General features: G+C 41.4%; 2 protein-coding genes across 4 annotated transcripts in view; one reads left to right on the forward strand and one right to left on the reverse strand.

The window, feature by feature from the left end:
• Positions 1-294, reverse strand: part of PLEKHA8 (pleckstrin homology domain containing A8) — a 33,005-nt gene extending 32,711 nt beyond the window's left edge. Inside the window, exon 1 of one of the 2 annotated variants that reach the window (XM_048838491.2) lies at positions 28-294. In XM_048838491.2, coding sequence (XP_048694448.1) covers positions 28-67 — 40 coding nt within the window. In that variant the 5' untranslated portion in view covers positions 68-294. The remainder of the gene's footprint in view (positions 1-27) is intronic. The other variant, XM_048838492.2, reaches the window with a different exon arrangement.
• A 342-nt stretch (positions 295-636) lies between these two features.
• FKBP14 (FKBP prolyl isomerase 14) lies at positions 637-12,489 on the forward strand. 2 transcript variants are annotated; one of them, XM_048838494.2, is made up of 4 exons: positions 637-1,235; positions 3,626-3,777; positions 6,662-6,789; positions 9,864-9,936. In XM_048838494.2, exons 1-4 carry the CDS (start codon positions 1,039-1,041, stop codon positions 9,903-9,905), a joined length of 519 nt encoding a protein of 172 aa, XP_048694451.1. In that variant the 5' UTR covers positions 637-1,038; the 3' UTR covers positions 9,906-9,936. The 2 variants fall into 2 exon arrangements, with proteins under 2 accessions (XP_048694451.1, XP_048694450.2); XM_048838493.2 differs by lacking the exon at positions 9,864-9,936 and adding an exon at positions 11,079-12,489 and having other exon boundaries at positions 642-1,235.
• Positions 12,490-14,607: the final 2,118 nt, after the last annotated feature.

The raw sequence follows: 14,607 nt of genomic DNA on the forward strand, positions 1-14,607 counted from the left end.
GCTGGAGGAAGGGGGGAAGGCACTCACCGCTCAGATAGTTGGTCCACTTGTATAGCACCCCCTCCATGGTGGCAAGGGCCGCCCCATCCAGCTCTGCTCGGGACAGGGGAACACCCCCCCTCTCCCGCCCCCGCGACCTTTTAAGCCGTCAACCACCCCCTGCGCCCCACCGCCGAGCCACCGACACCCAGGGCCATCCTGGGGCTTGTTTCAGGCAGACCCGCCCTGCCTCCTCCCGCACTACGCTTCTAGCGCACAACCAAAGCCTTCCGCATGCCCCCAGCCACCCCCCAAGAGCCACCACGTGAGCAGCGTGCGCGGACTCGGGAAGGGAGCAGATCGAACACCCAAAGGCAGCGGCTTCCGGGAACCAATAAGAATGCTGCTCCGGCAACAGCGCCACCCAATCGCAGGCGCACGGGAGCCGATTCAATTGTGTGAGGATTCCAACAAGGCCGGATTGTCCACGAACGTTCTCTTCCGGGAGCACCAATCGTTTTCTCCGAGCGCTGATCGGCGCTGGCTGTCGGTTGGGCGGGGGGGGGGAGAGACAGACAGGTCTGCCTCCCAATAGATAGCGCCACTTTCTGGCTCGCCCCTCGGAGAGAACCAATCGGAGAGAGAGGAGCCCGGCTCCTGTGGGCTGGGCCCGCCGGCTGAAGTTGTGAGCCCGCTTTGGGGTGAGTTTGCCACGTCTGCGGGCTGCTGCCGGGGAGCGATGAGCCGAGGGTGGAGGTGGCTCCTTCCTCCTCCCCCAGCACCACCCACCTCGGCAGGGGGCTGGAGCCCCTGGGGAGCCCGAAGTCCGAGTCAGTTCCAGCGAAACCTGCCGTAAGTGCCCCGCAAAACTCAGCGCCTGGCCGCGTCGCTGGGCAAGGAACGGCCCTGTGCTGCGGCTGCGAAAAGCACTGAATGGAACCGACCCAGGAGAAGGCGCGGTGAGGGTCCTTGCTCCCTGCTGTATAAAACTCCTTTACGCATCCCTCATCCAGATTTTTTTTTTCTTTTTGAGAAAATAGCCTTTGCTGTGACTCAAGGATGAGGGTGGCATGTGGGGCTCCCCTTTTCTGTGTGGTTGTTACCTGTGTGACTGGGGCTCTTATCCCAGAAGCAGAAGTGAAGATTGAGGTGCTCCATAAGCCATTCATTTGTCAGAGGAAAACCAAATGGGGGGATATGCTGTTGGTGCATTATGAAGGCTACTTGGAAAAAGACGGTTCAATGTTTCACTCCACGTAAGTAACTCTTTCAAGCATGTAAGATAAATACATGTAGCTAAGAGATTAGGTGCTGGCTTAAAGCTTTCTTGGCAATTTTGGTGATCTTTAAAAAAAGATTAGGTGTGGATAGTGATTGCCTAAGCTCTATGGCACTAGGATATATGTATAAAACAGCTAAACCCCATCAATATATCCGTACCCCAATATAGTCATTTTAACAATAAAGTGTCCCTCATTAATTCCTTCTCTTGCAATATAACTGATGGAATATACTTGTTTTTAAGGATGTGATCTGTGTTTCTGCGCTTCTTTTCCCCTCACCCTCACTTCCAATGAAGACCCAAAAATAAAACTATCTAAACATCCAAATTGCTCCACACAGACAGACCCTCATGGAACCCCTTGAAGGATGGTGGCCTTAAGCAACTGGGGTTTTTTTTGTTTTTGTTTTTTTACAGGGAGTGGGGGCGGCTGATTCAGGTATTGGCCTCAATCTTGCAAATATAGGTATGAGTAACTTTATGCTCATAAATAGTCTTGAGTAGCTCAGTGGGGCTTCTCATGTGCAGAAAAGGACATCTGATTATAGAACAAGTTTCCAAAGGAGATTGGGCCAATCCAGAATCTATCTCTAGGAAACTCTGCAGAACCTTTCACTTTAAAAAGTAATTTCCATTACAGGAAAAGTGATAATTGCGACATTGACATCTTCTATCTAAACATCACTCTTCCCCTCTCCTCCCTCCCCCCCATCCCTGAAACTAATCAACCAAAAAAAAAAAATCTATTTCTAAACAGACATTTTATCCCCAAAAGGGAAAAGAGCCAGAAATTCCATGAAATCAGCTTCACTACTGATACTGAGTTTACATGAAAGTCAGATGCTATGGCGATGAGGGGCAATGAACATGCTTAAATATTTGCAGGCTAGGTCCAAAATATGTTTTCTACAAGAGGTCCAGCTAGTACAGACTGCTTGTTCTTTCTTTACAGATCAGTCTAAACTAACATCTCTCACCAAATAGTAAATTTTGACCAATTATCTCTTACAGATAAAGGAATTTTATTAATGTTTGTCATTCCCTCTAACAAATTGTTCACTGATGACTAATTTCTGTATTTTTTGAAGTGTCTTCTTTCAGTATCTGGTAAATACAGCTGGTCAGAAAAATCAGCTAAAAACAATATATCTATGAAAATGGTGACAAATTTTCACAATGTTTTCAACCAGCTGTACTGGTTAAGAAAGATTCTAACTGCACAGGTCTGAAGTGCTTAGATGTTTAAACTAAACAAGATTGGCCCTGGTCACTATTTGGATGGGAGACCTTGTAGAAAACCTATATGCTATATAAAGTGGTTTTTGAGGCACTTTTTTATACTGTAGTACTACAACTCATATTCCATCATCGTACACAACAGCACTGAGCTGCTAGCAGTGACTTCTGAATAATACCTAAAGTAGAGGTCCTGAGTCTTGTAGTTGCTAAGGCACCATTTCAGCAAAGCACTTAAGCATGTTCTTTATTTGAAATGTGCAAGTGTCCCATTCAGATCTAAGTATTTGAACATGCACTTAAAGTTAAGCACATGTTAAGTCCCATGGAAGTCAGTGGGATTGAATTCAGTCCAATTTTATTGACTTTAATTTTTTCTAAACATTTTGTTAAATATGACTGTGATTAGTCACGTGCTTAAGAGCGTTGGATTGGTGTCTAGGAATCCTATGGCATGCTGTACAGTGGTTATCGCCCTGGTGTACTAGCCACATTTCAGTTTGGAAGGGAGGGGTTACATTCTACCTATCTAAACTTAAAGTTCTCCCTGAATCCATTTACTTCCTCTGTGCTAAACTTACACATCTATTGTGTAGTGTTGTTGGCTCATATTGGCTTCTGTGAGTTTCTACCTGACATGGTTATTTCAAAAGACAAACACAGTTAACACTTTTAAACATACTACGTATTTTACAATCTACTATCAAGGTTCAGAAACAAATCTCAGGCTTTATTGTCTACCAACTAATCAATACATCAAATCAGACTGTGTGTTCTTAACCGTATGATTCCATTTCTACAATGATCAGTAACTAAACGGAAACCAGTGATTAGAGATACAAATTATTAGATTTGCTGCTTCCAGCATAAAAAGAAAATGTGCTGGCTCTAGCCACCGACATCTTCATGTGTAGGGTGAGGTTTTGTTTTTATTTTTAATTTCACTGCTTTTTTCTATGCTTTAGAAGTACAAGGTCTAGGTCTGTTGTCACTAAAGAGGTGCCAAGTTATTATTGAGGGGTTTAATTCTGTAACTCTGCAGTATGAGCCTGTTCAGCTTAGGATATGGTTAATCTTGGACATACTAAACAGTTTAGGGACTAAAATATTTTGTTCCATTTTTTTCAGCCACAAGCATAACAATGGTCAACCTATGTGGTTTACACTTGGCATAAAGGAAGCCATTAAAGGCTGGGACAAAGGTTTGAAGGATATGTGTGTAGGAGAAAAGCGACAACTAACTATTCCTCCATCCCTTGCTTATGGAAAAGAAGGGAAAGGTAATACTTTAAAATCCTCCTCAAGCTCAATGCATTCCTAAACCTGTATTGTTACCTCTTTTGTCCTAAGTAGTTAACAGATTTTTGAGGTCTTGTAGGTTGTTTCCCTTAGGAAGAGAAATTGATAGGAGTTAGACATTTCTTTGATGCAGTCCTTCTTCTTTAGAAAGAATGTACATAAAGTCCTGTTTTCCTGAACACAACAGGAATCAAGCAGCAGGAGATCTAAGCCTCTTTCCAGCCAGCATTCAACCCAAAAACTCTCTCCCTTAGTTCTTTCTCAATGTCAAGTTCTTCTCCGTCTAGCTGTTGGCCTTCCTTGCTGCCTTCTCAGTATGCTTCTATGGCAAGTGTGCTGATACACACCTCCAATCACATCAGTCGTCTGCCTCTCTGTTTGTTAGACCACTGGGAAATCCCAGCCATTGCCCAGGCTTGTATATGGTCTTGTATTTGAGAAGGGGGTTTCCATTGTTTCAGCTATTGCTAAACAAAGAGGCATTTAATTGTTCCACCATTTAGCCTGCCCTGAATGGAAGTCAGCTATTGCACTTCTTCAACAAGGTGTGGTGTGACTGACCAGACCCTAGCACAGCTGTATGTATATCCACTGTAAAGACTTGTCTCTGTGCTGTAGGATTGATTTATCAGAATTGGTGGTGGTAATGTGGCTCTGCCTCACTTTATCAAGCTTTAGCAGTGATTTTTCACTTTCCAAGACGGTAAATACTTCCATATGTCTTGTTGGGACAAGAGAGTGCAAACTGGAGATAGCTAGCTGTTAGGCTACAACATTGTGATTTTTTTTAGTTAATAGGGCTAAGTACTTGCGTCACTGTGGATTGCCTGTCATGTGGATCTAAGGCAATGTGTGACCTTTAATACAGATGGAGTAAGTATTCTCTGAGGAAATTTAACTCTCCTACTATGCCTTTTCATAATACAAAACTAGTTTAGGAATTGGGAATACTTGACTCCATATACTATGTGTGTGTATTCTGGCAAAACTGGAGGAGCAAGAGGTGGAGGGCAACTAAACACACTTTCCCTTAAAATAAAACTTTCAATTATAGCTTTCTAAAAGCACTGTTTTTTGTCTTCCAGAAATGATGCAAGAAGCAAAGCAAGCTTTTAGCATGTAATTTAAATTAATGCATCTTGGCTAGTCTTTTGCCAGCAGGACAACCATGGTACCTAATTCTCTACTACCATGCCCAGATGTAAATAACTACACAAAAAGGATGTCAAATGCTACCATTTTCACTTGGTGCCACTTTATGCACACTTATTTAGCACAAGTGTAAATAATTAAGAAACAAGGCAGTGGTGAGCTAGCCCCCAGACTTCTAAGGAAGAATTGTCAATACATACAATGCGACTTTATTTTGTATATTTAAAGGCTTGTTGTAGAATTAAACAAACCTGCCAGTTGCCATAAGAAATGGTTTGCTCCAGAAAACTTCGTAAAGTGTGTGCCTGCCTACGGCTCTTTTCAAATAATACACTCAGCAGGTATGTGGAATAACCGGTCCATTTTCTTTCTTCATGCTGCCTTCCCTAATGCACACATGCTGTCCCCAGGCCCTCCATCCTTGGTGCTACCCTTGTACTCTTTCCTGTAACCCTAAGAAGAATCACCGCCCACTCACTGTCCCCTTTCAGTTGTATTCCCAAGACTCACTACTCACTTGCACATGCTAAAAGGCTGTTAGCATCTCTCTTACTGAGCTTTCTGGAGATCATTAGCACCCTATCAGGCAAGTAGTAGAAGAGATGACATGGAGGAAACTGTTTCAGAGCTGTGAGGATAGCTGTGAGGATACAGGGGGCTGTAGTCTGGGGAACAAAAGCAAGGATGTGTATTCTGCTTCTGTAGGCTTTGCACAGCAGTCACAAAATAAAGTGGTGTGCCGAAGATGAAAATGTGCTTTTGATAGCTGTGTGCCTCAAACGTTAATCATGTTAAAATGTTAATCATTTAAATTATCTTACTGACTTACTAACCTAAATGCTAAAAGATAAAATGTTGATAAAGCCAGTGTGTGATAAATTTAAAAATTCCAACCATTTTGAGCCAAAAGTGGACTGCTTTCTGTGTCGCCATCAGAAAACGAGCAGCCTATTCAAGCATCTAAAATGAAGTAATTCACTTAGTGCATGTACACTGAGCACACAGGTCCAATCAGATTAACCAGCAACATATTTAAAAGGTTGGGATTCTGCGCTGCAGCCCTAGAGCCAGCAATGAGAGGATCACCCCAGCGTAGAGCAGTCCTGTGATACCTTTCCTCTGCTGATGATATAGGGAACATGGCCAGGGCTTTCTTAGGCTCTGGCTATCCTCAGCTGTCCTATCTGCGACCCTTTGGTGCTGTCCACAGTCAGCCTAATTTAAATCCCCATTCAAGATAGGTTTCAGAGTAGCAGCCGTGTTAGTCTGTATTCGCAAAAAGAGACTAACCAATTTATTTGAGCATGAGCTTTCGTGAGCTAGAGCTCACTTCATCGGATGTACAGAGACCACCTTTTACAAAAGTACCTCTTGATCTACGCTCTGCTGCCTGAGGCTGATCGATCCAAGGACCTTGTCTTCCCAAAACACTTGATGTTTGTGGATTGACTTGAATGCATACCTGTCTCCAATGGTAAAGTTACACATATGTTTCACTCTCAGCAGGATCAGAGGCCACCTACAGTTTGAATGGGTCAAATCCATACCTTCACTCTACTACACATACAGTAATCCTTATTAATTCAGTCACCAGCAATCCTAAACAACTTTAATGAAACTGGATTAATAGAAGACTTTGCCCAAATATTGATGGACTTTCTAAGGTACTGAATGTAACGCTTAATTTGTCTCAATGTTTAACATCTTTGGTAGGAAAAATTCCACCTGAGAGCACGCTGATATTCAACATTGACCTTCTAGAAATTAGAAGTGGACCAAGATCTCATGAGTCATTCCAACAGATGGATCTTAATGATGACTGGAAGCTATCCAAGGATGAGGTGAGTGTGCTAACTAGCTACTCTCTTCCCTTTCATAAAAGGTTGAAGTAAAACCTGATATTTGTCAAGAAAGGGTCTAGTGCACTATGGCTTGATCTAGCTAGTGCTAGGAAAGGGCCTTGAGTCTATAGATACTGCTCACGTGCATAGGTGCAGGATGGAGGCCTAGGTTAACATAACATGAGAACAGCCGTACTGGGTCAGACCAAAGATCCATCTAGTCCAGTATTCTGTCTTCCAACAGTGTCCAATGCCAGGTGCTTCAGAGGGAGTGAACAGAACAGGTAATCATCAAGTGATCCATCCTCCTGTCACCCATTTTAAGTGTGGTTTGCACCACTTAGAATGTTTATATTCATTTGTGTGACTTAGAACTTTTTAGAAGTTAAAAAATTACTTTAAACCTTTGTCAGAGGTTTTTTGTACCACAACTTGGATTTCAAATCTTACTGCTGTAACACCAATATCCGATGGCACTTCATCATGTGACCTTCCTGAAAGGACAAAGCATTCAACATTGTTCGTCCTCTGCTGGCCACTCTTCTAATTGGGACTCTGCTTTAATATAGAACTTAATGGTGGAAAGAACTGTAGGTTTCAACACTTAGTTTTATCATCTGTGTTTAAAGAATATTTAAGTGGTGGTTTATTTTATTTTACACTGAAATCAAAAACTCTAGCCAGGCAGGCTTCTGCATGTACAACAATCCTGTCCTGGATCTCTCCTGCTATTTCAGACTTGTTCCCTTCCTATTGAATTATACCAGTGTGTACTAGCTATACGATGTATCTTTTGTGATGAGCCAAAATATCCATTAGGGCAGGGGTTCCCAAACTGTAGGCCGTAACACAGTCCCAGGTGGTTGACTATGGGTGGAATGTGGGGGCATGAGGGTTGTTGCTGCCTTGCTCCCCCAAAATTTTATATGTTGGTGGGGTGGCAGCTGATGATGGCCCCCACCCAGGGCCAGAACAGCCCAGTGCCCTATTGGGTGGCAGAGGGCGAAGAGAAGGGGCCGCTCCGAAAAGTGGTGATTCCCCTGGTGGCTGGAGGAGGCCAGAGGGTTCGCAGCTGTTTCTGCTCTGAGCCGCTGCACCCTGCAATCTGTATCTGTTGGGAATCCTGGAGTATAAGCCCCATAGCCCCCCTAGGGCTGGGCTTGGCGCTGCTGCTGTTACCTTGATGGTCCTGATCACGACATTGTCCAGGTGGTAACAGATGGGCTTGGCCCGAGCACCTGCCTCCGCCTGATGCTGGTGGTTCCCAAGCCCTCCCTTGTTCCCGGGCAGTCGGAGCGTGTGAGGCAGGCCAGGGTGCTACGTGGGTGACTGGTGCAGGGCTGTCGGGTGATGAGCTCAAGGCACTCAGCATGTTGCTGAGGTGGAGCGTGTTGGTGGGGGCTGGCTGTGGCACCTGCCTGGCCCTTTTGCCCTCTCACTGGCCCTGGTCCCTGCAGTGCCCTCTCCCTGATGGATGCATGTTAACAGTGGGCCACAATGCCTATTGCAGCTGCACAGCTGGGCCTCAGGGGAAAAAAGTTTGGGAACATTAGGGAGCTAGGTGAGACCACTAAACTCCTTTTTTGTTTTCAGTCGAGGACAGGAATTAGAGCTGAAAGACTGATCCAGTTCACTAATGCACTGTGTTAGCCAGCCTTGCAAATTATCAATATATTAATGCCTATTGACTTACCATAACAAATGCCACAAAGCAGTGTATTGATGTGGATAAGAGATTTTAAAACCTGGAAGATATGACCCATTGGCTTGGTGTTAATTCAATCCTAAACAAATTTTGGGTATTGTAGGGTAAATCATCTGTAATTACCTAATTTACAGTATCTTTCTACCTCAGTAGAAGGTTATATGGTTTAGAACTCTCAGGATTTAAGATGGATAAACTTCAAACAACTGAATGAGGATTGAGTTGTCACTCAGAATAATTAAATGTACTAGTCTGCATAGGTATGTTTCAGCAGTGAGTTTAAGTAATTTTTAAATGCATGTCTCATACGTAAGATTTTTATTGTGGGGTTCTTCTGGTGTCAGAATAATTTTTTAATATAGTGATTTCTGTTCCTGCAATAAATGCTGATAGTGGACAGTTTCCCAAATACATTTTGGTGTGGAAACTCAACCTAACAAGTTGATAAAGATCTGAGGTTGATTTCTTTTCTTTTTTCTTTTTGGTTAGGTGGATCTTATACTGTCGTCTGATATTTGTGAGCAAGAGGAATTATTTTGCTCTCTAAATAACTGGAAGCCAAAAATTTCCATTCTTTAGTTATATTCACTTTACAGTACAGACAGACAAACTTAAAGGACACACTTTCATAGCTCTTTTTCTGGCATATACCCTAAAGCTATGATGATTTGTGCCTACTATTTTTGTCTTTGATACCAAAGACCTTGCTATCTTCTCTGAGTTAGGCTGCAGAAATCTGTCAGACAAGCTTATATCCTTAGTGACAATGGGAAGTAGTTATTTATTGTCTAGTACACCCATAACAAATATGATAGCTTTTCCTAGGCCTGTTTTCAGAGTAGCAGCCGTGTTAGTCTGTATTCGCAAAAAGAAAAGGAGTACTTGTGGCACCTTAGAGACTAACCAATTTATTATAAATTGGTTAGTCTCTAAGGTGCCACAAGTACTCCTTTTCCTAGGCCTGTCTCTTCTCCATTAACTGAATTTTAATAAAGCCTTATGATTAAAACTATTATGGCTGTTGATTAATCGTAGTTAACTCACGCGATTAACTCAAAAATTAATCGTGATTAAAAAATGTAATCGCGATTAATCAGTTTTAATCACACTGTTTAAAAAAATAGAATACCAGTTGAAATGTATTAAATATTTTGGATGTTTTTCTACATTTTCATGTATTATTGTATACTGTGTTGTATTTGAAATCAAAGTATATTATTTTTTATTACAAATATTTGCACTGTAAAATTGATAAACAAAAGAAATAGTATTTTTCAATTCACCTCACACAAATACTATAGTGCAATCTCTTTGTCATGAAAGTGCAACTTACAAATTGCTAGACAAACAAGTTTGTTTACATTTACAGGAGATAATGCTGCCCTCTTATTTACAATGTCACCAGAAGTGAGAAGAGGCATTTGCATGGGACTTTTGTAGCCAGCATTGCAAGGTATTTATGTGGCAGATATGCTAAACATTCATATGCCCCTTCATGCTTCAGCCACCATTCCAGAGGACATGCTTCCATGCTGATGATGCTTGTTAAAAAAATAATGCATTAATTAAATTTGTGACTGAACTCCTTGGGGGAGAATTCTATGTCCCCTGCTCTGTTTTACCCACATTCTGTCATATATTTCACGTTGTAGCAGTCTCGGATGATGACCCAGCACATGTTCATTTTATGAACACTTTCACTGCAGATTTTACAAAACGCAAAGTTACCAATGTGAGATTTCCAAGGATAGCTACAGCACTCGACCCAAGGTTTAAGGATCTGAGGTGCCTTCCAAAATCTGAGAGGGACGAGGTGTGGAGCATGCTTTCAGAAGCCTTAAAAGAGAGCAACACTCTTATGCGGAAACTGAAGAACCTGAACCACCAAAAAAGAAAATCAACTTTCCGCTGTTGGCATCTGAGTCAGATGCTGAAAATGAACATGTCGGTCTGCACTGCTTTGGATTGTTATTGAGCAGAACCCGTCATCAGCATGGGCGCCTGTCCCCTGGAATGGTGGTTGAAGCATGAAGGGACATATGAATCTTTAGCACATCTTGCACATAAATATCTTATGATGCCGGCAACAACAATACCATGAGCACGCCTGTTCTAACTTTCAGGTGACATGGTAAACAAGAAGCAGGCAGCATTATCTCCTGCAAATGTAAACAAACTTGTGTGTCTGAGTGGTTGGCTGAACAAGAAGTAGGACTGAATGGACGTGCAGGCTCTAAAATGTTACATTGTTTTATTTTTGAATGCAGGTTTTTTGGGTACATAATTCTACATTTGTAAGTCAACTTCCATGATAAAGAGATTGCACTACAGTACTTGTATTAGGTAAATTGAAAAATACTATTTCTTTTGTTTTTTTACAGTGTAAATACTTGAAATAAAAATATAAAGTGATCACTGTACACTTTGTATTCTGTGTTGTAATTGAAATCAATATATTTGAAAATGTAGAAAACATCCACAAATATTTAAAAAATTAATCGCACTTAATCACAGTTAATAACAGAATACCATTTATTTAATCACTTGACAGCCCTAAAAACTATTAATCTATCTTGCCCAACAGGTGAAAGCATATTTGAAGAAGGAATTTGAAAATCATGGAGCACCAGTAAATGACAGCTATCATGATGTTTTGGCTGACGACATATTTGATAAAGAAGATGAAGACCGTGACGGATTTATATCTGCCAGGGAGTTCGCATACAAGCATGACGAGCTGTAGAGAAGCCTGGCAGAATTTTCTGTGAAGCAACTTATAGTGTCAAGTTTTGTAACATTTTTGATTCAGTGTTTGGCGCTGACAGTTTCTAATGGAACAGAAGAAACGCTTTGTTTTTCATATTCAAAAGATTGTCTGTTGATGATCCAAAGTGTTTTAACTATTTTTAGGTATTGAAATTAAGCCTTTTTGTGCAGCAGTTGAAAAGGTTTATGCAGTAATAGTGGTTTTCGTTGTATGAACCCTTATTTTGTATTAACTTATTTTGCATCGTGAAACAAAAACTTGCCATATAACAAACTTCCTAAAAGGAAAATCCAGTCCTTTATCGGCCTTGCATTTCCTTCTTCTGTGCTATATATATTTCAGGTGACACTCTCTCTCTTTAATAATACAAAGCTTGTTTAATTTTAAATCAGTGACTTCAGTTATATGGCATTATTTTCTTTTGCAAATCTGTGTTTGAAAAGCACAAAAAAAGAAGTGCCAACTAATTTTCCTGAAGCTGACAAAAAGAGGTACACTACAAAGGTGTGACATGTTATGAGCCTTCTCAGCTGTAGCAATATAGTGTAATCTACATGGGACAGAATAAGAAAAATTACTGTCTTCCCCTGGTTTATTTTTATAAATATAGTAAGCTTCTTTAGTGCCCCAACAAACCAATGATTCATTTTATATTTATTTCAGTGATATGCGCTAGAACCAAGGTAGGAGTTAGATGTTGCTAGTTATTTTTGCTATTTATTTGAACTGTCAGTTATTTAACATTCCATTTGGGTTGGGGAAGGAAGGGATATGTGTACAAATATCTCAAAAATAGCAAGTTACAGCACAACACCTACCCTTCTAAATGGAAAACTTTCAATGCTAATAAGTATCTTATGCATTGGAATTAAGAAACTTGCATTGATGCAGAGAGACCACGTTTTCTTTGACCTACTAAATATGCCTTAGGCTGAATGCTCAAGTTTCAAGTTGCTTAGCTATAAGGGGAAAAGGTAGTCTGAGAAGAAGTGAAGTGGTCACAAGGACACCCGCATTGGTTCAATTCCTGTCACTACCTTAAATAGTTTTGAGGTTTTTGTTTTGTCTTTTTTACATTGCCCGTGGAGGGGGAAATCAGTATTTAGAGTTGCAGAGGTGTATACTCTACAGTGCGGTATGGTTCTTGCAGTATTTCATGAGCGGTACAAAAATAAATTGAAGATCAAGTGTGCTGAAATTTTAAACAATAAAGTGACTTAGAAAAATATGTTCAGGGCATGAACGTCTTATTGTGCTACATTGTCATGGAGCAAGTGGAAGATCTTTCTCTTTTTTTTTAACGTTATATTTACTTGCTTGATATTGCTTAGTCTGTCTTGAGGAGTTAAACCAAAAGGAGCTCTTAGGAAGAGCAATCAGGAAACAAAACAATGGCCACCGACAAGAAAAGACTTCATGGGAGTTAAGGGAACTGGGCTATCAATTGGGAAGATGCTGCTTCCAGGGGCCAGGCAAAATTGGTTCACCTGGTTCACCAAGGCTCAGGTCCTAAGATAAAAGGGGCACTAAACAATTACAATCTTTCTTTAGAGAAGGAGGGGGCTTCAGTGGTCAAGGGCTGTTCGTGAAGAGCAGTCAGACTGGGATGCAGGCCCAGTGGAATGTCAAAGGCAGCTAAGAGTTCCAAATAAGACCTAAGCATGCAGAGTTTCTGTAGCTTTAACCCTTTTCTCTGCTCTTGGGTGAACAGACAAATTGTCTGTTTGGAAGGAGCTGTTTAGAGTCTCACTTTAATCATTCAGCTGCTGGTTACAGGATCTGAGGAAAGCTGCTTGCAAGTACCAATTACGGTTGGGTATCTTGTGTTAATATGGCTGAAAACAGGGGCTGTCACTCCAGGATCCAGGTGAGAGTGGTAGAACCACAGGGTTCCACTTGGGAGAAGTGAAGATAAGAGTCTGTCATGTCAGGGGTGCACTCGTGAAGGTATAAAGTACCACTCACCCTGTAACTATGGCAGGATGATGGGAAATGCAGGGTATAGTAGCCTATGATCCAGTCTAAAGTGGGGTGAACTGAATTCCATTCTGTGAAGACTGCACGTAGCAATGTTGCCCACTCTGATGATTTTGTCGTTTGTTTGTTTGTTTTCCTTAAAGCCCCAGCTTCTAGAGTCAAGTGGATATGTGATGATTTCAGCCTTCAGTCTTAAAGAAAAATTAAATTTCTAGCCCTCATGACTGTGGTAAAAGCTTCAAAATGTGACCCTGATGCACCCTAAACACTTAGAAAGCAGAAGGAAAATAAAAAACGCCAAATCTATTATTTTTACATAATCTCAGGATTTTAAAGCCAATTGCATGATTTCTGGTGAGCCTACTCATGATTTTTGAACATTTGGTGTTTGGTAATACTGAGGTAGAGGTCTGTCACATGTAGGGGCTTCAGGAGAGATCACAGGTGCAGTTCACCCCTGAGCTGTCAGTCTTGCCTTCTTTTGATGCTTCAAACTATTGCTCTTTTGGAACAAGGGAGAGAATTCTCCCCTTGTGACTTCTAGTCCATATGGGCCACAATCCTGCTTTACGCACAGGAGAAGTCCAACTTGAAGCCAGTGAGACTATGCACATTCTTAAAGCTAAGCATGTGCAGGAATGGAGCCCTAGTCACTACAGTCTGTCAGTTAAGATATGTTAATTTATAGCGCCCTGTGCAGATACAAAATTTGTATCTGCATCCAATCCACAAAAACAGTCTGTGGATAGCTGCAGATTTTCAGGGCTCTATTAATTTGCAATAGAATCTGATCTTCCGAAACCAGTGGCAGGAGGAGGTGTTTGCTCTGAACTAAGCATTTTTTACTTCAGAAAATATTTTGTACAAGGGGGGAAAAGGTCCTGTTATACAACTCGCTACTCTGAGGGGGAAAGAGGATGGGGTCTGTGGTGGATGTGGGATCAGATGAAGATAAATTAGCACATACTTCCATTATTTTGATGCTTGGTTTCCTTTCCTCTTTTCTATAAGCAAGATTTTTTTTTTTATTACTACTTTTGGAATGTTACTGCAGTAGCAAAACAAACATGTTGTCTTTGGTTACTGCATCTCAGGCAGGGGATAAAGGGTTCATGTAAGCATTGCATCTCTCATTTTCAATGGAAGTGCTGGATTGATGAAAGCTGTGAAATTTTCCTATTCCCAATTAGATTCTTAAAAACACTAATAGTGAAATAACTTTGTAAATATGTACACACACCACTAGAATATTAAAGCTTCAGGGGCAGGTCCTCAGCTGGTGTAACCTGGCATAGTTTTGCTGAAATCAGTGTAGCTATGGAGACTCCCAGCTGCTGAAGATCTGGCCCTACTTCCTTAGTTTGCGGTA

Source organism: Caretta caretta, chromosome 2 (assembly GCF_965140235.1).
Source record: "Caretta caretta isolate rCarCar2 chromosome 2, rCarCar1.hap1, whole genome shotgun sequence".
NCBI lineage: Eukaryota > Metazoa > Chordata > Testudines > Cheloniidae > Caretta > Caretta caretta.

Excerpts from the sequence above, each read along its gene's own strand:
- FKBP14 (XM_048838493.2), top strand. The coding sequence starts at position 1,039 with ATGAGGGTGGCATGTGGGGCTCCCCTTTTCTGTGTGGTTGTTACCTGT. Across the intron at positions 1,236-3,625 it reads GGTTCAATGTTTCACTCCAC|CCACAAGCATAACAATGGTC; the intron begins GTAAGTAACTCT and ends CATTTTTTTCAG. Across the intron at positions 3,778-6,661 it reads TTATGGAAAAGAAGGGAAAG|GAAAAATTCCACCTGAGAGC; the intron begins GTAATACTTTAA and ends CATCTTTGGTAG.